Source organism: Episyrphus balteatus, chromosome 2 (genome assembly GCF_945859705.1).
Source record: "Episyrphus balteatus chromosome 2, idEpiBalt1.1, whole genome shotgun sequence".
Lineage (NCBI taxonomy): Eukaryota > Metazoa > Arthropoda > Insecta > Diptera > Syrphidae > Episyrphus > Episyrphus balteatus.
In genome coordinates this window covers 71067247-71091857 of record NC_079135.1, presented here as the reverse complement: position 1 = coordinate 71091857, position 24611 = coordinate 71067247, and the positions used below count along the sequence as shown (strand labels likewise).

The window sequence follows — 24611 nt, the reverse complement described above, 5'->3', positions numbered from 1 at the left end:
CTCGGCCATTCTAGTATATTCATTAATTAAATTAAAAACTTTAATGTCAAAATCAAAAAGCGTCCGAGCTAGATTATTCAATATCAAAACCTAAAATCAATTACAAAACTTGCTAATTTTTGTAAAGCTTCTATAAATTCATTAACCGAGCTTATCCAAAAAACAAGCTTTCTTCGTTTAAGTTTCTTTAATAGTATTTAAACAACTTATTAAAAGTTTTAAATAAGTTCGAACTTCTATACTGCCCATAATCTCGTAAAGGCCCTAACTACAAAATTTTCGATTTTGATTTTTTTTTGCATATTTGGAGTAAAGTCATTGTCTCTGATTTATTCTCATTTTATTTTTTTAGCCTAGGTCTTCAAATAAGTCAGAAAATTCAAAATGTACTTTTGATTTTTTTTTTCATTTTTATATGCGAATTGCGATATAAGATTAATAAGTGTTTCCCTCTATAACTCAGAACTCGTTTCGTGTAAACTCTAACTAATAAAACCGCTCCCACATTCATCCACCACTCCATTTCCACCTTAAAACTGTCTACCTATTCAACATCTAGTACATTTTTCATTTCTCCTTTGTAAATACGAAAAAGAAGACAAAAAAAAATCTTCTGTGCGAACAGTTTGTGTTCGATTTTTGTGTACGTGTGTAGTACGAAAGAAAATCCGATTGCAGTGTTCTGAATAAAAAAAAGAAAAATTTTCTTTCTACCAAAAAAAAAGAAGAAAAACCAAAAATTGTGTCTTTTTAATATAAATTAATAAACAATCGAATCTTCAAATGCATTAAAAGGTGATTAAAAAAGAAAACAAAAAAAAATTGTGTTTGTAAAACATGAAAAAATCTATGTAGTTTGAACAAAGTGACGTTTGCATTTATTCTTTTTTTTTTATGTAGATATCTCTACACTACACCCATTAAAAAAAAAAAATAAAGAAAAGAAAAATGAAAAATTCTTACTAGCAGTTTCCTCCTCCTAATTCGACTTATATCCAAGAGAGAAAAAGCGAATAAATTATATTCGCCTCTGTGCAATTCTTATTTATTACTATTATCTTGGGAAATTTTGCAAAAAAAAAAAACTAAAAAAAAAAAACGAAGGTAGGTATAATACATATAAAAAAAATATAGAGTATATAGATTCCACTTGACGATCTCTGGCGAAAGAGCCTTATTTTTTTTTTTTGTTTCCTACAAAAAAAAACTTCTTCAACATTCGCTGAAGCAAAAAGCAGTGCGAATAAAAAAAGCAATTTTGATATTGCCCCCGAAATATACATCTCTCCTCGCCATCGTCATCGCCTTTGGTTGTTGTTGGTTTGAAGCTGAAGCCATCAGCTCCTCTAAACATCGACATGGAGAGAAAATTATAAAATATGTAGGTGGCTGCTTTTCGTCGTGGTTCATGATAAGTGCCTTGCCTACCTATTTTTTTGTTACGTCGCCGTTGGTTGGTTGTTGTCGTCGAAGCGAAGGTAAAAGAGGCAACCCTCGAAGTCTGTGTGTGCCTTACCTTGCTTACCTGTCATCCTTGAGGTGAATTGTGCTGCACCTGAAGCTGAAGAAATGGAAAAAAAACGAAGCAAATTTCACCTGTTTCGAATAAAAAAAATAGGCCTCTAGTTCCACTTCCACTTCCAATATGAATATGTACATCTCACTCGCAGAAATGAAGAGAAGACGGGAGATGTTGTTGTTGTTGTTAATTATTTATCATATTATTTTCTCATTTCTTTTCTTGTTTTTTTTTTTGCCATTGCATGGTACATGGATTGTGTGATATCATCTGGCTGATGTTTCAGCTGGTGTTTACAGGGCCGTAGCCAGGAGGGGGGAGTCATTGAGGGGCAATGCCCTACCATCAGAAATGTCTTACCTTAAAAAATGCTCCAACTTAAAATATTCCCTCAAAAATGCCCTACATATGAAAATGTCCTTCTTATTAAAAAAAAGGTGTTATATTTCCTATAAACCTATCCTTTTGGTATTTTGACCGGAAATGGCGACCGTAAAACACTGCGTACCCAAAGCAGGTTCGGAATAAGCTTTTTTTTAATGTTGAATTTAATGATTGCATGAATTCTTGACTTCTAGGGATAGAATAAAAGGGCACGTTCAAACAGCTATCGGATAAGCTATCTGGAATATCTCTTTGAACGAAAAGCTATCAAAGCAGCTACAAAAAAAAAAAAATATAAAAATATTGAAAAGAGGAAATTGTTTCTTTTGAGCAAATTCCTGTTTTTTTTTATTGTTGCATAGTACTTGCTAGTGATGGGAACTATCGAATGATTTGAACTATCGATAGTTAGTAACTGAATGATTTGAACTATCGAATAGTTCATTCATTCATTCATTCGAATAAAAACTATCGAAGGAAACTATCGAATAAAAACTATCGAATAAACTATCGAATAAAAACTATCAAATATTCAGTTATTTTTTACTCCATGTTGCGAAAAGATAGCCCAATTTTTGCTAAAATATAATATGATTTAAATTAAAACGAAAACAGTGGAAAACCCACAATGAGGCAAAACATTTGCGCACAAAAAGAAACAGAATATTATTATGTCTCGTAAAACCAAAAGAACACAAAATTTTCATTTTAATACATAAGAACTGCATATATATATTTAAGGAAAAATAACAAAAATAATAAATAGTAAAAAAGAACAAGAAATTTTTATAAACTTTGGAACTATAAAAACTAACAAAACAAAAATTAATAAAAAAAAACATATTAATTAAAATGAATATCAATTAATGTATCGAATAAAAAAAAAACTTTTAGATATCAAAATTGCTATTTAAAAATAATATTTTATCAAGTTTTTCACTTTTCATCCGATTTCATCTTAAAGAAGCATCATACATAATATAAAAATCGTAAAAAAAAAAAATAGTCGAGAAATGACCACTGGAAAGGATTTGTTTCCTTTTCTTACACTTTCTATTTTTGCTCGTCCACATGCGAAATTGCAAATAACAAAAGTATATTCAATAATCCAAACCAACCACACAGTTGCATCATATTTTTGTCTAACCCATTAACAACCCTTTACAAAATCCACTTGTTGACACATATACCTGCTGTTTGTGCGTGCGCGAATTTTTTGCTTCTTCCAGCGCCATGTCTCGTCAAGTGATTGAAAAGATGGGTTTTCCCACTAATTAGGATCATAAACTATACACTGGCTGAACAATGAACATGTTCCGTGGTCCAGGTCAAAGAGTTATTTTTTTCTGTTTTGTCACTTTTTTATGATGACACCGCACTGACCCACAGATAACTTCTATTCTTTTCATGCACCGTGCCGCCTTTCTTTTTCTTCTTTACCACCCTTGTTTTGAAAATATGGGCACTCCAACATAAAACACTTAAATTCAGTCCTGAAAAACTTTCAAGATATCATTTGGAAGATCACACAATATGTGTATCATCATTCATCTTCCTTCAGTCCTTCCTTCAAATGCAGATAAAATCATTTACAATTAAATTGTGAAATCAAGAGAAAAAAGAAAATAGTAGAGAAATAAAATTATGACTGAATAAAAACAGTAACTGAATATAGAAAAATTCAAATGAAAAAACTATCGTTTGAAAAAAACTATTCGAATGAAAAAACTATCGAATAAAAAAAACTATTCAAATGAAAAAACTATCGTTTGAAAAAACTATTCGAATGAAAAAACTATCGAATAAAAAAAACTATTCAAATGAAAAAACTATCGTTTCAAAAAACTATTCAAATGAAAAAACTATCGTTTCAAAAAACTATTCGAATGAAAAAACTATCGAATAAAAAACTATCAAACGAAAAAACTATTCGAATGAAAAAACTATCGAATAAAAAACAATCGAACGAAAAAACTATTCGAACGAAAAAACTATCGAATAAAAAACTATTCGAATGAATGATTTTAAACTATCGAATGAATGAATATTTTACAACTATCGATAGTTTGATAGTTTTTATTCGATAGTTCCCATCACTAGTACTTGCACAATCGATTTAACTTTAATTCTTGCAAATTTATTTTATTTTCAAGGTGAATAATCGCGCGAATAGAAATCAAAATAAAAAATAGCCAAATATTTATCAGCTGATCACTCGAATACCTGAGGTGCGTTCTTTTTCTAACAATAGTCAACGATTGTTGTTATGTCAAAAATTATTGTTGAAGTGCCATTGTTAGAAATCGTTGGATTTTTTACAAATCATTTAGGAACGATTTATTGTTAGAGATTGTTAGACTGTCAAACCATCAAAAAAATTTCTTTTGAGAATACTTTTATTTCCACTATTATAACAAAAAAAATTGTTTTTTATTCACAATAAATTATCTTTCATCAAAAAATTACAAAACTCTCTTTTTATTTTCATTTTTTTCCGCTTTTTTCCAAAAGAAAAAAATCTTTGAGTTTGTTTTGTAAACAAAACATAAACTTTGACACATCAACAATCTCATGAATGTTCAACTCATATCATGGAGGTACCTGAGGTGCGTTCTTTTTCTAACAATAGTCAACTATGGTTGTTATGTCAAAAAATATTGTTGATGTGTCATTGTTAGAAATTGTTGGGTTTTTTACAAATCATTTAGGAACGATTTATTGTTAGAATATGTTGAACTGTCAAACCATAAAAAAAATTGTTTTCAGAATACTTTTTTTTGCATAATTGTAACAAAAAATCATGTTTTTTTAATTAAATTAATTTTATCGCATCATAAAAAATCTCTTATTTTTTTCATTTTTTCCGCTTTTTTCAAAAGAAAAAAAATTTTGGAGTTCGTTTTGTAAACAAAACATCCACTTTGACACATCAACAATCTCATGAATGTTCAACTCATATCATGGAGGTGAGTTGGAAATAGTTACGATTTGTAACTATTTGACACTTCAAAACGAGTTTAGGAACGATGTTCATCTGTCAAATAGTTACAAATCGTAACTATTTTGTAGTTTAGGAACGACAAAAGTTAACGATAGTTAACAATAGTTAACTATAGTTAGAAAAAGAACGCACCTCTGGGCGAAACGCTTTATAAAATTTTTGGAGTTGAGGTCACTTGAACTTATATTGAATTATATTCAATCACTCCACTTAAAATAAAAATAATTTTAATAATTTTTTATTATTTTTTTCTTCGCTTTATGTTAACTGTTTGACAATTTGGAAAGGAAGAAAAAGAAATTAATAGAGTACTCACCGGTCTAATACTTTTCACGAGAAAACAGAAATTCATACAATCATTTAAATGTAACAACAAATACAACATAGCATTATATAGCATAATAACCCTTTTAAAAAAAGATTATTTCGAACCTGCCGAACCGAAAGAATAGGTTTTTCTACTATTTTCATTTTTCACTCAATAACCCATGCTAAAACATAGTCTACCAACTATTACGTATCAGCAAATGGGCCCTAGAGTATTACTTAAGCTTGTTTTATATTTTGAAAAATCAGCACTTTACTAGGTACTTCTAAAAATACAAATTCAGCTCTGAAAGGATTTCATACGAAATACATTTTTATTTCCGTTTTTAATGGAATATCCTCAAAAATGTTAGGTATACCATTTTGAAAAGAAAATTGAACACACCAACTTTTAAGGTAACTTGCCGAAATATCGTAGTGCATTTTTTTTTACACTTTTTTGAGAACTTAGTTGGGTAAAAAAGTGATATTTGCCCTAAAACTGATGCAGCTGAGTTAAAATTTTTGAATGCACTTGCTAGCAGGGATATTCCATAGCAAAAAAAAAAAAAGAAATTGAGAAATCTTAAGATTTGTAGTCACGGCACATGAAAGATCGTCACAGGGTGACTATTTTTTCGATTTTGTTTCGAATGCCCACAATTCCCAAAATATATGGCTGCGACTTTTTAAATTATTTTTCTGATAACAGTCACCAACTACTCTATCTAGCGTTTTCGTTTCGACGTTGACTTTTGGGACATAACTTAAGATATCCAATAAAAACAATTTCGGAAAGATTTCAACATTTTTTGACAGAAGACAAAGTTTTTAAGGAAATCGATACATTAATACATAAGCGCAAATACATTTAAAAACGCTTTTTTCTGCATTTTCCAGCGCAGCATTAATATTTTGAAAACGAAAAAAAATACCTACCTATAAATATTTTGACTTCGGATTCGGGTTCAGCACAAAACTATTTAGAGCTTAAGGGTTTATGTTTCACATAAATATTTAAGTTTCATTTCAGCAAATATGCCTTACAAATAGGTTAAATTTTGATTGATCCAAAAATACAACGGATTCCCAAAGTTCGCAGAATTTATTTAAATATTTTTTGGCAAAAAAAAAAAAACGTTTTTATCGGTTCACATCCGAAATGAATGGCATTTTTCTCCCAGCCCTTCCGTAATGTTTTAATTTGTGCAAAACATTACGAAGCATCTTCACACTAAAATGTTAACCCCCATTTTAAGCGCACTTTTTGTTTTTTTTTTTTGCAATTCTCTCAAAAATTCACTTTTCTTCCTTTCAATTGATTTCGGTTGACCCGATGTTTTCGTATTTTGTTATGATACTTCGGACCAAGAATAAACTTATATTTAACTTTCCACCGATTTCTTTGTACGATAACCATCTTGGTGCAAAATTACAGCTTTGTTTTTAACACAACTACTCAACTCTTTAGACTTTTGCGGAATTTCGATTTTTGTATATTCTTAAGCTGAGAACCTTGATTATAGGTCAAAGCACTTTAGTTAACTTTTTTTTTGGGATTAAATAGCCTCCGGACCAAAGAGTTTTGCCAATACTTTTTTTAGTGTTTTTTTTATTCCCTTCTTAACCTTTTACTCGAAGAAAACAAAAATACCCCCAGAAGGTGTGGTTTTGTTCAGTTGTTAAGATAAAAATACATTTTCGAAACAAAACCGATACAATCGCATAAAATCTAAGAAAAAAATTAAATTGCCAATACTTTTTTTTATCCACTGTATACTATAATTATTTTCAATGAGGTACTTTTAATGAGGTACTTTTTAAGAGGATAGGTGACTGAGAAAAAAAAATTTAAACGATTTCCAATGCCCTACTGGCCTACCTGATTAGACCGTTGCCCTACCTTAAATTAAATTATGGCTACGGGCCTGGGTTTTTAGCAACTTGTTCCAATGTGTGTTTTGTGTATCTTTTTTATTTCGGTCAATCGACTAAAGCAAAATAAATAATTCGTATGGAATTGCAAAATTTAGCAGTTGTCTTGTCTTGTTTTCTTTGTTGTTTTTTTTTTTTTTTATTCTTTTTTATTTCTTTTTTGTCGATGATTAATCTCAAGAGGTGATGTTTGTAAATTGGAATTTACCTGTATTTCGTTAAATATGTATCTTCAATAGGTTTAGCCTTCCTTTTTTTATCCTGTGATGGAAGAAATGGGAAAAGGTGATGTCAGTTTATAAGTAATTCGTCGTCGTTTTGTGAGCGACTCATCAAGGATTGTTTTAAAAAAAGTCTCCACGGGAATGTGGTAATCATAATTTAAAACTGTGTCCGTTGATAAAATGAGCTGGCAGACTGACTTGACTGGTGATTCCTTCTTAATTAGGTAATTGAATAGGGTAATTAGTTAAATGGGATGGTAAGGGAAGTTTATTTAAGCGAACAAAACCATGTGCAAGTACCTACCTAAGATGTGATGATGTTGAAGTATTAATTTCTACTATGATTTGTTAAGTACATGATAGGTACTGACTATAAAGCAAGTTGAGTAGGTACGTACCTATTCAAAGAAAAATAAAATGCACGACTGGGTCGCACGAACTTGCTCTTAGAGTTCAAGTTACTCAAATTTTTAAGACTTTTTATATAGAAATTTGGGAAAAGTAGGTACTATTTATGTATATACATATGTAGGTGCAAGAAAAAAACCAAAATTAAAAAAATAAAATAAAATCTAAAATCAAATTGTCCTCCAAAACAAGTATGCAGTTTTGATTGATATTTTAAGATGCATTTTTAGAAAAATAAAAATTCGAAATCGTTATCTAATATTTACTTGAATACTGTCAAAAATTACGAATTTTGAGTTATTAATGCATAAGTAATCTTTAATCCTTCAAAAAGTCATTTCTTAGCTCTTAGCAGAAGGAGCACTTGTTTTGTTTTAGAAACTAAATTTATACATACAAAAATAGATGGATACTAAATTTAAAACTGGTTTCCTGAAAAAAACAGTTTTTTTGAATTATGACAGTGTTCAAGTTAATGAGTGATATGTATTTAGTTATAAATTGCAGTATTAGTATTTGTGACGCTCGTTCTAAATTTTTCAAATATGTAATAACATTTATACATATATGAAATTTTTAAAACTTCCCATCCTAAAAATATAGAAATGGTAAACCTTTTTTTTAAGAAATTATTTATTTATAAAAAAATTATTTATTTCTTTATAAAAAAATATTTATTTCTTTATACAAAAATTATTTAAAACAGATTGTTTTTTATTTTAGTTTTTTTTTCAAGACAATATTTATACTTTTTTAACATCTCTTGTTGCTTGTAAAATATTTGAAGTAGGTACACACAAATCCTTCAAGAACAAAAGCGCCGTTATCTTGGAATGCTTTGTAATATTTGTTCTTGCACTGTACACTGCTTTACACTGTCTTAACTCTATATGTACCGACTAGTGTGATTTTTTCTCCTAAAACCAATATAGTATATCCCAGGGCATGCTTGGGTAAGAAAAAAATCCAAATCACTATGTGATAGCTTAAAAGGACATGAAACCGAATAATATGTCAATAGAACTATAAAGTAAATTGCTGTAGCTTTTTTTTTTTTTTTTCAAAAGCAAAATTTATTCAAAGCAAAATTTCACTTTTTTTTGGTCTAATCTCTGATGAATTTTCTTCTAAAGAAAAAAAGTTTTAGGATTAAATTTTTTTAAATGCAACCAAAAATGCAGTTAAATTGATAAATACTAAAAATTTAACCCAAAAAAGTTTTGAGACATGAAAATGCGAGTTTTTTTTTTTTTTGCCGATGCTATTTTTTAAATAATATTTTAAAACAAACGAACACGTTTCATAAAATTTTGTCATTTTTTGTTGCATAAAATGTTTTAATATTTTAAACAACTTTTTTTATAAGAGCACTTTGCAATATCCAGTCGCTAGTTGAGTGGGCAAGTAATTTAATATAAAATGTATTTAAGTTCTATAACTATAATAACTATTAGATCCAATTTATGTAACCCAGTTGAGTATTTAATTTATTAATAACAAAATGTATTGAATTAAGAAGGTAGTTTTCCTTGCGCATACGCTTTATTAAGGTGTAAAAGTTATCATCTTCACTGTTTGCCCAAGAGATCTAGCACTTTATTGATATTGAATTCAGTGAAACTCCTACCAAGCTCCGCTTGCCGTATTTACACCCCCAGAACAACCCCTGTAAGTACATATACACAATCAAAGATAATAATAGCCTATTTTTATTTTTTAGTTCACTGGCTACAATTAGAGATCATTAGATAGCGATAGCTAGTAAAATAGTGCATCGGCATCGAATTGATGTCGAAATTGTTGTTACAAAATATTTTTTTAATATCCGGCTGATAAATATTAGTGTTCGCAGGTAAATGCTACCGTTTTTTTTTTTATTTAATTTCAAATGGTTTTGTGTTGAATGCATTATACACTGACCCAATTGTAATATTTGTTCGTTCTAAATCAAGTGATAAGAACAAATGTCGATAATAGAGATATTTTGTATGTATATTGTTATTTTGTGTATTTGCACTCTAAGTTATATTTTAAATTGAGTTTTAATATTTACTTAGTTAAGATAATTCAGACTTGCTTCAAACTGGAACATTTTTGTAGAGGAAGCTCACCTTCTTTTTATGGACATGTTAGACAGAAGTAAGCTTAATTTAAATTTGCATTTGTGATCTGAAGACATGGCAATTTTAAAGTCACAAAAACAATTACACATAATTTTTGTTTGGTTGATAATAATGAAATTTATTTCAATATCTATTTTACCAAGAGGCAAACAAATAAATTCATCTTGACATTGTCAAGAGCCTTTTTGAAATTAATGGAGTTGAAGTGTAGAAAGCACAACTCGATGGTGAGGGAGATTGGTGATTCTGATTACATACCTAAGCACTTATTGATTTTTTGTTTACTTACTCTACACAGAGAAAAATATGACCCGCTAAAAACTAACAGATTGCCATATTGTTTTACCGTCCATACATTTCATAAGGAAATCTTATTAAAATCAACGATTAATAAGATTTTTTTAAAGAGATTTCTTTTTATTTTTATAGAGAAAATCTTATTAAAATTTGACTGAAAAGTTGATTTTTTTTGCAACTTAGCACTAGAACAAAAATCGCGATCAATATTTTCATGGCAGGTTGGTTCAGGTGGTAAGGTGGGCGACTAATGATTTGAAGTCTCCAGTTCGATTCCCAGCCTGGTCATCGTTTTTTTTATTTTTTTTGCAGATTTTAAAACAATAAGGAAAACCCGATTGTTTTAATAAGGTTTCCTTCTTGGATGAAAACCATAGAGAAATCTTATTGTTTTTGTTCTATTTTATGTGGTCTATTTTTCTCTGTGTACAGGGCAAGTATTGGTTTCTTTTCAAAAAAAAATTCTGAGGTTTTGATCAGAACCAACATTACGATGATGGAGAAGATAAAAAAAGTATTTTTCGTCATCCCGTCCACCTGTACGTAAGGCCTAAACGGCTGGGTGGATTTGCTAGAAACTTTGTAGAGATGATTTTTGCGAAATTTCCAAGACCCGTTATTGTTATTTCTTTAATACCTACATAAATCTCCTTTTTAAAGCATATCCCCCATATAAAGTTTTCGAGATATTGTGATTTTCTCGAAAAGGTTCGATATGAGCAAGTAATTGGAATCTGTGTTTCTGAAATATGACTACTCTTTAAGTTGCAATAACTCTAAAGTAGTGAAAAAGTTCTTTAAAGAAATACTTAGGAAATATTTTTGCCTGGTAAATAAGTTTATTTTTTATTTTCATTTTTTTGAAAACCCCCATCTACGAGCAAAGAAAAAACTAAACATTTATTTTTACTTTCACGAATTTTCGAAATTTATCCTTGAATAAAACATGACGCGTTCACGATTCACTTACAGATGTACTTTGGGGAACTTACATAATATTTCTAAAGACAAAATTAAAATCTAAACTTGGATTTATTTCTCAGTTTGGCATTTTTTTATTAAAAAAAAATCAAATAATAAAATAGCTAGATGCAAAATTAGTCAACATTTGATTTAAAAGCAATTACATTGTAATTTTCAATTACATTGTAATTTTCAATTACATTAATTGTGTTTAAATTCCAAACTTAAAGCTTTGTTCGGCACTTCTATTATGTACTTGTACATACTAAACATTATAAAATCTAAATTGTTATCAACATGTGTGTATAACAATTGTTCTTATATTCTAAGTAAACATAGGAAAAACATTTTTTCAACAGCTGCGATTATTTAGAAAATGAAACAGCAGTGAAATAGAAATTTTTAAATTTAATTTGCATTTGATCATGCCCAACCATTAAATAGTTTTTATCGTCATTTATCTGAAGCCGACAGATAAATGGTTCAACAATGTAGATTGCGGCGATTTATTTTTGAAAACAAAAAAAAATAACAAATTAAATGGAATGAAAATAAAACATTGATAAAAAGTGTATAAAAAAATATATTTTTCCAATCGAGAACCCCTAAAAAATGTATGGGTAAAAAAAACATAATCGATTAAAATAAGATAAGGGTTGAGCTCAGAAATCGGCGTTAAGCATAGTGTTTTGCCATTTGCTGGTACCAGGATTTGTTTTACCTATTTTTCTTGTTAGTTCAGGGTTCTGATGATGAATGATATTGCCTTTTTGAAGGGGATCTCAGGGTCACTCGTTTGAACATGACAATATACAGGGTGTCCCAAAAGTTAACGTCGAAACGAAAACGGTTGATAGGGTAGGTGGTGACAGTTATCAGAAAAATAATAAAAAAAATCGCAGCCAAATATTTTGGGAGTTATGGGCATTTGAAAAAAAGTCGAAAAAATGGTCACCCTGTGACGGTTTTTCATGTGCCGTGACTACAAATCTTAATTTTTCTCATTTTTTTCTTTTGTTACGGAACCTTCAATAACCCTGCTATCAAATTCTGAAAGGTTCTGATAGGGTACAAAACTTGAATAATATGGAAAAATTACCTCATAAAAAAGTCGGATTTCTTAAGAAAAAAAAAATTTATCTCGGTTATTTATGGAATATTCCCAACAATGTTGTACCATTTTGAAAAGAAAATTGAACACACCAACTTTTAAGGCAACTTGCCGAAGCATCGTATTGCATTTTTTTTACACTACGGCTCATTGAATTAGAGTCATGTAAAATTTTTTAGTACTAAGTTGGGTAAAAAAGTAATATTTTCTTTAAAACTGATGCAGCTGAGTTAAAATTTTTGAATGCATTTGATAGCAGGGTTATTTAACCAATTCTAAATTTCTAAATTAAATTATCCACTTTCTAAAAGTAAACTTTAATCTGCAGTTCATAAGACTTAAATTGAAAAACATTTACCCCCAAATTACCAAGAGAAGACACACCAAAAGCTCGGAAATGCCACGTGACATGACGCAAACCCCGTCAAGACATAGTTGAAAATCCTGAAAAGGGAGGTTTTACCCCACCCGCTGTTCTCTCAGTAACGAGAATGAGAATTTAAGGTTTATTGATTAATTTTCTATGTTCTTAATTATTTGTTTTAATTATTCAACCAAAAATTGTAAGGGTTATTCGCATATATAATAGAAATAAGCTAATTTCAAATGCAAATGCACTTTTTTATTACATTACACATTTACATAAACACAAAATAGATATACATACTCTATTTCGATTGATACACTCAAACACTTAAGTAATCATAAAAATAAAATTGAATTCTTTACAGACGAAGTATTATCTACGATGCTATAAGTGGAGAGTTATAAGACAAAAAAAAAAAACATATACTCAACTATTCATTCCATTAATTTATCCAATCGAGAAATATTCCAAAAAAGGGGGAAACATTCTCATCTTCAAATTAATTAAAGAGGCGATGACCTTAACAACTGCTACTCAGCAAGAAAGTAGCAAAAAAATGGAAGTCAAAAGCCCCGAGAACTTACCCACCTCTGAAATGGATCTCCTTGCAAAACTCGAAGCTGCAAATAAACTTATCGAAAGTGATGCCAAAAGTTTAAATTCATTACATTCAACACATAGTCGAAAGAATTCCGATACAAGTCAAATCAGTATTAATTCAAGTAAGTTTTAATTGTGTCTCATTAAAAGTTTTAGATGTGCAGATAAGAAAACTAATTATTTGTATATCTATTTTTGTTATAGGTGGAAATTCAGTTGCTGAAGAAGATGTATGGACCACTTGGGCTACTATACTTAATGATTGGGAGGGAAGTCTTAAGAAAAAGACGCCTTGCGTTAGAGAACTAGTACGTAGGGGAATTCCTCATCATTTTAGGCCAATTGTCTGGCAATTATTGTGCGGTGCAAGTGAAGTTGATAAGAAGCAATATGCTGAATATATTAAAGCAACATCAGCATGTGAAAAAGTCATTAGGCGGGATATTGCACGAACATATCCAGAACATGATTTTTTCAAAGAGAAAGATGGTCTTGGTCAGGAGGCTCTTTTTAATGTAATGAAAGCCTATTCACTGCATGATCGTGAAGTTGGCTATTGTCAAGGATCTGGATTTATTGTTGGATTGCTTCTTATGCAGGTAAATTGTTAACATGTTTTGATAATTTTTTAATTTTGTACTACCAGATCTTAAATGTCGACGTTAACAAAACTACATCACATTTATAGACGGGTTCCGGTATTCCTTCACCAAGAGACCATAGCCTGAAAGCCCGATTTAAATTTTCATATCTTCATTTTCATAACTTTTATTTTAGGTCTGGTTCTGAGTCAAAATTTCGAATTCGATATTAGCAATTACATTTGTTATCGTAAAATTTTGTGACCTCTATGCGCGAAATTTACTTTAAAAAAATGTATTCTGATGATAACCTACCAAGTCTAGCCATAAGTTCTGTTACAAATGAAGAACATTATATTAAATAAACAAGTTCATATTTTTTAACTGTATTGCGTAAAATATATTTGGCCATGATAGAGTTAAAAAAAAAAAAATTAATGTCACTCGAAAAAATGTTCTTAGCTATAAGGGAAGTTTTTTAAACTTAATGGTTATGAGGATACTTTTGCACGCATTCTTTTTTTTTATACTTTCCCTATCTTCTACTGGTATAAAACCTGAAAAATAGAACTCTAGACACTTCTGTGCACTTTTGGCTGGCTTTTAGTGACGAAACGAAGTCTTTTTGAAGGATCTACATTAGACTGATTCAAAAAAAAAAAATTTTTCTTTTGTTCAAAGCATTGTTGAAAATATTGTTGGAAATGACGAAAAAAAAATACTGTAAAAGTTTCAGCCCTTAATGTTAACATTTAGTACCGCCGCATCGCAAATTTCTATTTCCCATACGATTTGTATGGGAAAGATTGTGTATTTGTGTTTAGAATTTTTTATCTTTTTTTTTGAATCAGTCTAATCTACATATATTGAATTATAACGGATATTGGTCAAACGTTTTACTGACATCTTTGTGATTAGCTTTTGTACCCCTTTTCACACGTTTTTCGTTTAAATCGAGAGAATGAACATTCTTGTGTTAGTAGTAAAATTAATACTGTATCAAGGTAGAGTCGACTCGAACGAAAGCCTCGGCTTGTTTGGATGTTTGCTTCTCTCCAATTTTATTTATTTTATGCTGGAGTTATGAGATACATCGCTTATCGTCGATTGGCTTTCATGTGCAGATTCTGTTGAAGCTATCTTGAAATGGGCCTGGTGGATGTATCCATTTTTTGACATTATGATATGCATCCGAAGCGATTTTTATCTAATTCGTTCACGTACTGGTTTTCAAGTTGCACTCAAGCTATTTTCAAATTAGGAGGAATCAGTGAACTGAACCAATAAACAAATATTTTTAAACTTTAAAAATGTTTTGACCTATCAATAATTCGATTTCGGATTATATTTTCTTTGACGTCTTCTTTCTTGCTATGAGAATTATTTACGTATTAAAGAGCATGTTCAGAAAAATAAAACGATTTGATCTTATTTCTACTGATCTTTGGAGACAGCCTGATCGAAGTCGTGTATTGGAACGTATGGCTAGACTAGGTAAAGTAAATCTGGGAGCTGTGTTGGTTATACCTTAATGCAGTTCGCCTCCAATGTGACTTTACTGAAGATAAACAAGAATTTGTCTCGTCGCATTTATTGGAACAAAATGCATACACTTTAAAATTATTGTCACTATTGTCATTATTGTTATTATCACACCGATATTTTTCATTATCTAAGATGGAATGCGGAAAAGGGCATGCTTAAATGTACCAAACGTTAAATTTAAATGAATGCTAAACTTAAATTTTATTTTCCTGTGGACGAACTGAAATGTATAATAATTAATTTTAATTATTTGTTTTATAGATGCCTGAAGAGGAAGCCTTTGCTGTTTTAGTTCAAATAATGCAACAGCATCGCATGCGTGACATGTTCAAACCATCGATGTCCGAATTAGGACTTTGCATGTATCAACTAGAAAGTTTGGTACAAGAACAAATACCAGAAATGCATATTCATTTTCAACAGCAAGCATTCCAAACCACTATGTACGCATCCAGTTGGTTCCTGACTCTCTATACAACAGCTTTAAATTTAAATCTAAGCTGTCGCGTTATGGATGTTTTCCTTAGCGAAGGAATGGAATTTATTTTCAAAGTAGCCCTCGCCTTGCTAACATTAGGGAAAGAAACACTTTTGTGTTTGGATATGGAGGCAATGCTTAAAGTATAATGAATTACTTCTCTACTTTGTAAACTAAATAATCATCGATTTTATTTTGTTTTGTTTAATTTTAAGTTTTTCCAAAAAGAACTTCCTGGCAAGGTCGAAGCTGACCCTGAAGCATTCTTTAATTTAACGTATTCCATGAAGATCAATACAAAACGAATGAAGAAAATGGAAAAAGAATACTCTGATTTAAAGAAGAAAGAACAAGAAGAGATGGTTGAACTTAGACGTCTGAGGAGAGAGAATCGTTTGCTTAAGCAACGAAATGAATTGCTTGAAGCTGAAAGTGCTGAATTAGCTGATAAACTTGTACGAGGACAAGTATCACGTGCTGAGGAAGAAGAAACTAGGTATGTTTTAAAATAAAAATAAAAACTATTTTGAAATAAACTTTTCCATTGATTGTTTGTTTTAGTTTTGCTATTCAAACCGAGTTGCTGCAATTGCGTCGAAATTTTCTCGAAGTTTCACATCAATTGGAAAATGCTAATGAAGAAGTTCGTGGTTTAAGTTTGAGGCTTCAGGAAAATGTAAGCAATATTTTAAACTTACTTAAACAAGCTTCTGATATAAAATGTATCTTTTAAATCTGATTTTTTCTTAAATGTCTTAAACAGAATGTCTCCATTGATAGTGTAAGTAACAAACTACAGGTGTTTTTTTTCTTGTTCTTAATAGTGATTGTGAATTAGCATGTTAGTGTTGTGTGCTGTTTTAGTTTTGTGAATTTTTGTCTTAAATGAAAAAAGATTAACAATTGCATCAGTTTGTTAGATCATAATAATTAAACTAATTGAAATTGAGTTAAATGAAAACAAAAAATTTGACGATGCATTTAATTATCATATGAGTTAAGGTTTGCTATGAATAGTTATTTTTTTTTTAATTACTTGAAATAATTAAAATTTTTGTTCAAAGATATAAATGCATATTCAATAGCAACAATGCTCCGAAATTTGACAACAGACCATCTCGCTTGGTGATTTGGTAAACTTGCTGTTTTCAAAAAGATTATTATTTCAAAAATAATTTCAAATATGCAAGAAAATACATTGCCGGTCAACAGAATAGGTTAACCCTAAAAACGGGAAACAATCAATTTTTGCACCTATAAAAACTTAAGAAAAATACTTTTTACTGATACATATTCAAGGATAGCCATTTTCAACTTTTTCAAGTAATTTACGTTTACTTTTCTTCAGTCGTCTTTTATTGGAGTTTTAAATTATTTTTTATTTTCAAATTATCATTCTCACTCATAGAATTAACGAACAAGTCATTCCCGACCTTTGTCAACAAGTTTTAGGTCCGGAGAGTCAGAAGACTATTCCAACAGTGTGATGTTTTACTCGTTTATCCAGATTGAAACTGTTCTAGCGGTGTGAATAGCTCGTTATCTGTGTGTGCTGTGTGCTATATATATAAATCACTTAACTCTGAAAAATCCATTTTGTGAGTGATATTACACAAATTCGCAGTCATTCGTGACGACGTAAAATCAAGGTCAATCCTTCCAAAATATGGAATATCATTTCAAACCATTACTTCTACATGGCTATGACGTCACTGGAAAAGTAGTTTGTTCCTTCCCAAATTTAATTAGTAATGATTAAAACCGTCCATAATAAACAGAGTTATTTAATTGCAGAAATTCAACCTATTTTGTTTAAGGTTTAAAAAAAAAATTCTCTTGGATTTTCATGCGATCTAGGTTCGGGGACTATTCATCAATCTTTAAGACGAAGAGCATTTGCAGGGGAAGATTTAATTAATGATTCTGACACGGAAGAATCTAGCACCTACCAAAGAATAATTCGATTTTCTTTAAATTTTGGGACTTTTTTTTATCGTAGTTTCATATTTTTACTATACTTTTTTATAGTTTTCTATAAAACTAAAAAAATCTAAAAAATCTTTGCAATAGATCTACCAAAATTGTTGATGAGTTCAGAAAATTCACGTTAAAAATAAATAAATTGTGTAAACTACCAGTTAAAAACATTTTCACGTATAGAAATTAAATCTACCTCGGATACCGAAGTTGTTTTCTCACTAATTATAAATGCAATATAAAAATAGATTTATTATTTCCTTATACCGAATTTGGTTTATTTTTTCTTGATTGCATGTATATAATAATCAAGTGAATAGAGTTTCAAATTGTGCATGATATTAGACAGAACTTCCAATAATTATTCACTAATCATTACTAATCTATATTTATGTATTTTTTTAGAATAACTCCCGTCAGAGTTCTATTGATGAACTTTGCATGAAAGAAGAAGCTCTCAAACAACGTGATGAAATGGTATCTTGTCTTTTAGAAGAGCTAGTTAAAGTACGTCAAGGCTTAGCCGAAAGTGAAGACACTATACGTAATTTGAAATCAAAAATCGAAGAAATTGAAGAAGAAAATCAAAAACTACGTGAAATCACACCCGATAATTCGGTAGCGCATTTACAAGATGAATTAATTGCAAGTAAATTGCGTGAAGCCGAAGCTAGTTTATCACTTAAGGATCTAAAACAACGTGTACAAGAACTGAGCTCACAATGGCAACGACAATTGCAAGAGCACAAGGCTGAACATAGTACACCATCAGTCGATTCAACACCAAAGAAACTTCTCACAAACTTCTGGGATTCAACAACCAAATCGCATGAAATGCAAAAACTAGAAGAAGATCTTATGACAACAAGAATAAGAGAAATGGAAACTTTAACTGAGCTTAAAGAGTTACGTTTAAAAGTGAGTTTTCTTTAATACAAATTATGAATTTAAAAAAAATAAATTAATTTATTGTTTATACTATTTAGGTAATGGAACTAGAAACTCAAGTACAAGTGTCAACAAATCAACTTCGTCGACAAGACGATGAGAAAAAGAAACTCAAAGAAGAACTCGAACAATCTCTTAATCGCGAAAAAGATTTGGCCAGTAAAGCTCGCGAACAGCAACATAGGTAATTAAATGCGAATTTTTACAGATGTGACATTAATTACTGGCTCTCAACAAATTAGCAATTGCCTCTCAAAATGTTGACATTAATCCTTATAATTCTCTTTTAACAGATATTCGGACTTGGAATCTCGTATGAAGGACGAGCTTATGAATGTGAAAATTAAATTCACAGAGCAAAGTCAGACTGTTGCCGAGCTAAAGCAAGAAATATCTCGTTTAGAGACAAAGGTATTAAATTGAAGTACTTTAAAAGATTTATATTAACGTATTTTTAATTTAGAACTCCGAAATGCTTGCTGAAGGTGAACTACGTTCAAATCTTGATGAATCTGACAAAGTTCGTGATCTGCAGGACAGATTAGCTGATCTCAAAGCAGAGGTAAGTACTTCCTTCCTTTCCCCTACAATCCTTTCCCAAAAACTTTTGTAAATAAATTCAACGTTAAAAATACAACATACCATTAACAATGTTCATTAGAAAGGCACAAACTCAACACGTGAATTACGCTGCAGATAATCTTCACTGTTTTATAAAAAAAAAAAAAACGAAAAAATAAAACTACACAAACACAAAATAATTTATCTCACTTAAATCCTTCAAAAAAAATTGATCCTTTTTTTATTTCGCCTATTCCTACTTTGAATTTATTTTTTTCACAAAAATAAGCTACAGCTAACAATGCTTTTGGTTCTTTGCTTTATCTTTTTTTACATTTTTTAAAAAAGAAAAATTAAATTATTTGGTTCTTTTGAAAATTTGAACAAATATATTTTTTAGTATCCCACGCCAATAACAAGCCCAGATTCTGAACCATGGAAGTGGATAAGCTAAAAAGATTGCAGGTCATTACTAACAAAAAGACAAATTCATTATACATTAATACATAAGTCTTTTATTTATTTTTGACTACTATATTATGCATGTGATATGAATAAAAAAAGGTTTTGTCTGAACAATAAAAAATATATAATATTGCATGAGTGCTTGCTAAACTATTTGTATAAAAACATAAAACAACAAAAAAATACGAAAGTGTAGATTATGATGATTTTGTATTCTGATTTGAAATTGGCAAAGATTTTTTTTTTCGTTTGTGAGTGCATTATAATTTTATTTGATTTGACTGTTTTCTCTAAATGCTTATTTTTTGTTGTTTGTTTTTTAAATATGTACATACCTAACTGAGAAAATCTGTTAAGAATACAGTACGTTTTAATTTGTGTTCAATTTAAGAGCTCTTCCATTACTCTGGGATTGCTCTTGTTAATTATATTGAATAAAAATTCGCTGCTTATTCGGTTTTAACAGTAAACTGTTCCGCAATCTGCCGATTAGTGGCTGCAAACGATTCCAGAAAATTACTCTCGTCATAAATTCGGACCGTCTACTTCTTTCTCTCCCCGGTAAACAAACCAAAAGGCTACTTACGCAACTTTTGTCTCTGTCGATAAACAAATCAAACCTTAAAGGAAATAGCTATAAAGTTTTTTGTATAGTTTGATTTGGAAAAAAAGTGTCATTCTAGTTCAAGTTTCGCAAAGTTAAATAGATTTTTTCTTGTTATTAAATTAAATTTTAAACAAAGAAGCTGTTTTTTAAGGTGTGTCCTTGTTTTGAATAAAGTAGTGTTGCTTACTTTTGCTCCATTTTTGTTTGCCCAAAGAATGTATTTTTACACTTTTTTTAACAATATAATTATAGAAGTAGTGAATTTTACTTTTAAGAAATTGACACTAGAAATTGACTAAGAATTCTAATTGTTGAAATGGATATATGTATATGTATGTATGTATGTACATACAAAAATCCTTTTCACTTTTCCTCGTATAATTTCACATGTATCCAGGTATGTAAAGACAATATAGCTAAAATTTCCCTCAAATTTCCCATTCTGGGGTCGAATCAGCTAAGGTGATACTTTTTGTATGCTCTACACCCATGAAGCAAAAAAAAAAACATTAATCAAACAAATTAAATTATATATTATCAAGCTGAGTGTTTTGGATTTACTCCATCTTCGTTTTTTTTCGAGTTCTTACTTTATTTGAGCTCAAATTTTATCGTAATTGCTCCTGTAGTTTACGAAAAATTTCAAAATAAAAAAAAGGCACTTGATTTTCTTAATTAAAATCGAAGGACTCGTTTTTGAGAAAAAATAAAGCTTTTTAAAAATTGGTACCTCCTGCTCAAATTAAATGCTCAGGTCTGTATTTATTTAGTACGATCTATAAATCTTACTGAGTCAAATTTTCTCAAGTGGGCCTCCTAAAACCAACTTCTTGCATTTGATACTTTTTCTTGCATATATCGGAAGATTTACATATATTATGTTAAAAATAATATTCCAAAGTATTTTTGAAAAATTTCAATTTTGTTAAAAGTTATAAGCAAATGAAATGACTACATCTCAGTAATGAAACAATACGGTACACATATTAACAGATGTATGTACACACAACACTTTAGATACCAAAAATAAATTTTCACAAAAAAAAAAAACAAATTATTTATAAATACATAATTGATTTTGATATACAAATTTAATTTTTTTTTAACTTCTGGGGTATGTAGGACAACCATTTTTCTTATATTTTTATATTTTATATTATAAAATGTTGGTGCAACTAACAAGAAAAAAAGTTATGGATGTTTAAACGTTGCACTTAGGGTCAAAAAACGGTTTTTAGATCCTCAGCCATTGCAAAAAATCTAGCGTCGTCAAATTTTCACAAATTTCTTGACTGTTTTAGAAAGAAGACATTAAGACCTTTTCAATAATGTATAAAGTATTTAACAGCAATGATAATGCCCTATGTTAGAGAATTTCATTCCAACCCACCTGTTTTATTTAAAATTCCTAAATTCTTGTTGGCCTTCTATAGGCCAAAAAAAGTTGACAGTTCCTTAACTTGTTTCGTCACAAATGTATTTATGTTTAAGGATCTGCAGGTATAAATTATTATTTCAATTGGTCATTCTAGTGTTAAAAGTTTGTACATAAGAAAAAAAAAACAAAATATTTGCACCAGCACGCTAAAAAAAACTTGTACATAGAATTAAAAAAATAGTAAAACTTCTCTATTAGTTTATATCTTTTTTTTATCATATTTCAATTTATTTTCTTTTCTTTTCCATTGAATCAGCATATAAAACAAAATAGCATATATATAAACATAATTAAACAGACTCGTGTGCGCATTTAAGAAACTAACGCCATTCATTTTAGACGCATTTACTTCTATAGCGCTGTGACACCATATTTGCATGTTTATCTTTTTTTTTTTATTTTTGTGCGTTTCCTTTTAATTTAATTTGTACTGAGAGTGATAATTAATTAATTAATTAAAAAAAAAAACTTATCTTAAACTTTTCAGCTTACAGCGATTAAAAGTAGAGGAAAATTTCCAGCGGCCAAATTGAGAAGCTCTTCGATTCAATCAATTGAATCAACCGACATTGACTTTAACGAACTGAATATGCGAAGAGAGAGTACGGAATTTACATCATAATATTTAAAGTAAAAAAAGTTTGTATTTATTTATTTATAATATTAGATTCAATTTTAAACCACATTCGTTTAAGTACTACAAGTATTTTTTTTTTACATTATATACATATTATATTTACATCCAATACAATATTGAATTTTTGTATTTAAAAAAAAAAAAAATGAGTTTCCATACATTCAGAAAGAATATTTTAAAATTTTAATTAAAAAATTAAAAATAAAAACTACAACAAAAATCCTCGAAGAGGAAAAAATCGCAAAAAATATTAAAAAAACATGATATACAACTATTGAATTAGATTGTAGATTTTATATAGTATTTTATAAATATTAGAAAATATCCAATAAAAAAAAATAAATTTTAAACTTAGGGAAAATGTGGCAAATTAATGGACAATGTCCAAATTTATAAAAAAAAAAAAAACAAATATGAAAGAGGAAGATAATCAATTGTGTTAGATGTTAAGTTAACAACATTAATAATGAGAATGTTGTAAGTTTAAAAAAAGCAGCGATATATGTTTTTTTTTTTTGCTTAACATTCAAACGATACAAAAATATGCAACACTTAAAAAATAACCAAATTAGATTTAACATTAGCGCGATATTTTATTGAATGTAGGATTTAAATAAGAAAAAAAAAAAAAAAAAAAAAAATAGCAGCTTAATTGTCAAATTTTTAAATACAAATGATATTCAATCGAAACATTCAAGGCAAAATTTTAAAAAAAATTAGTAAAAGTAAATGGTGTTGATATATATACATTTTTTTCAAAAATAAAAAAAAAAAATTTCATAATTTTATGGAATAAAAATTTTAAACGGCAGACAAAAATTGCGTCTACTTTTACTATCCACACCCACTTAGGGTTACATATTTCGATGCGCTGAACCCGTATATTAGGTGCTTTTGATAAAAACCGTTTCCAAAAAAAAAAAACTACAAAAAATGGGTAAATTTGTTTATAGTTTTTGGAACTTAAAACGAAACCTGGGCCTGTACGGATCAACATACCTCGGATTCAGATTCAGTGCATCAAAATGAAAATCTCTGAGTGGGTGGTTGTTATCAATATAAAAATTAATTAAATTTTTAAGAAGAGCTATGGCTTCATAGCTCAGAGTTGCTCAAAGAGTGGTTTAACGCCTCATATTATATTCATTATAACGCTCATATTACAGAACTTGTTCACTCTTTTATAGAGAAAATAATAAGTTACGCTCTAACAGATTTGGCCAGTGTCGAGATTTAGCTATTTTTGCGAGTGTAAGTCGGCTCGCCAACTCGCCCTACTCAGCTCACTTCACTCGCAAAATCGATTTAGCTATTTCAGCGAAATGAGTAGGTTCGAGTTTAGTTTCGAACTCATCATAAATCGTTGGTGAAACCAGAAAAGTGTGTAACTTCATTTTAGCAAATTTTATAGGAGAGCATTAAAACCTCATCGTTTTGAAGGCATTTGTATGAGTTTCCATTTTCTAATTTGCTAATAAAATAAAAACTATGAACTTTAAGGGGGTTCCCAGTTTAAGGAACGGTAGATATCAGGTTTGGCTAACAGATGGCATTCAAATCTAATTTTCAGAAAATTTTACAAATACAAATCCCTCTGCTTTACCAAAATGCAAAACATTTTTTTACTTGCGCAAATATATTTGAGCAAATTTTTGAATTATTTTGCATTTTATGCGTTGCTTGCTTTACGTGCGTTTCTTGGAGTTTGCATTTTAAATGCTAAGATAAAGAATTTGGCTTCTCATTAATGATAGCATTCAAGATGTCGCCATTTCTTTAACCCTTCAAAATAGTATTGACATTCTGCCTTTTCATTTCTCGAAAATCTTAGATGTCTTGGCATTTCCTTTATTCACTAGGTTACACCCACAGCCATATTTATAACATTTGCTATCTATTTCTTGAACTTTGAAAGACCTTAAAGTAAGCAGTTTACATTTTCCTAGGTAAAAAATTGTAGGTCTTTATGAACTATTGTTATAAAAATTGAATTATTCTATGAAATATACAGTAACATTGTTAAAAAAATAGACGAATAAAAAAAAAAAAAACTCGTCTCGTCACAAATATTTTTTAACGATCTCTAGAGCTTGAAAAGTTAAATGTGCCCATGATTATGAAAGTGGACTAAGTCAC

At 29.5% G+C, this 24611-nt stretch overlaps 1 protein-coding gene across 4 annotated transcripts; it reads left to right on the top strand.

Annotated features, from left to right (window-relative positions):
- Positions 1-623: 623 nt before the first annotated feature.
- Positions 624-23089, top strand: LOC129908598 (ecotropic viral integration site 5 ortholog). 4 transcript variants are annotated; one of them, XM_055985219.1, is made up of 13 exons: positions 624-795; positions 13003-13360; positions 13443-13837; positions 15626-15985; positions 16058-16338; positions 16404-16518; positions 16606-16623; positions 18225-18737; positions 18806-18951; positions 19061-19178; positions 19231-19329; positions 19729-19793; positions 22326-22437. In XM_055985219.1, exons 2-12 carry the CDS (start codon positions 13153-13155, stop codon positions 19780-19782), a joined length of 2307 nt encoding a protein of 768 aa, XP_055841194.1. In that variant the 5' UTR covers positions 624-795; positions 13003-13152; the 3' UTR covers positions 19783-19793; positions 22326-22437. The 4 variants fall into 4 exon arrangements, with proteins under 4 accessions (XP_055841194.1, XP_055841195.1, XP_055841192.1 ...); XM_055985220.1 differs by lacking the exon at positions 16606-16623; XM_055985217.1 differs by lacking the exon at positions 19729-19793 and having other exon boundaries at positions 625-795; positions 22326-23089.
- The last annotated feature ends 1522 nt before the right edge of the window (positions 23090-24611 follow it).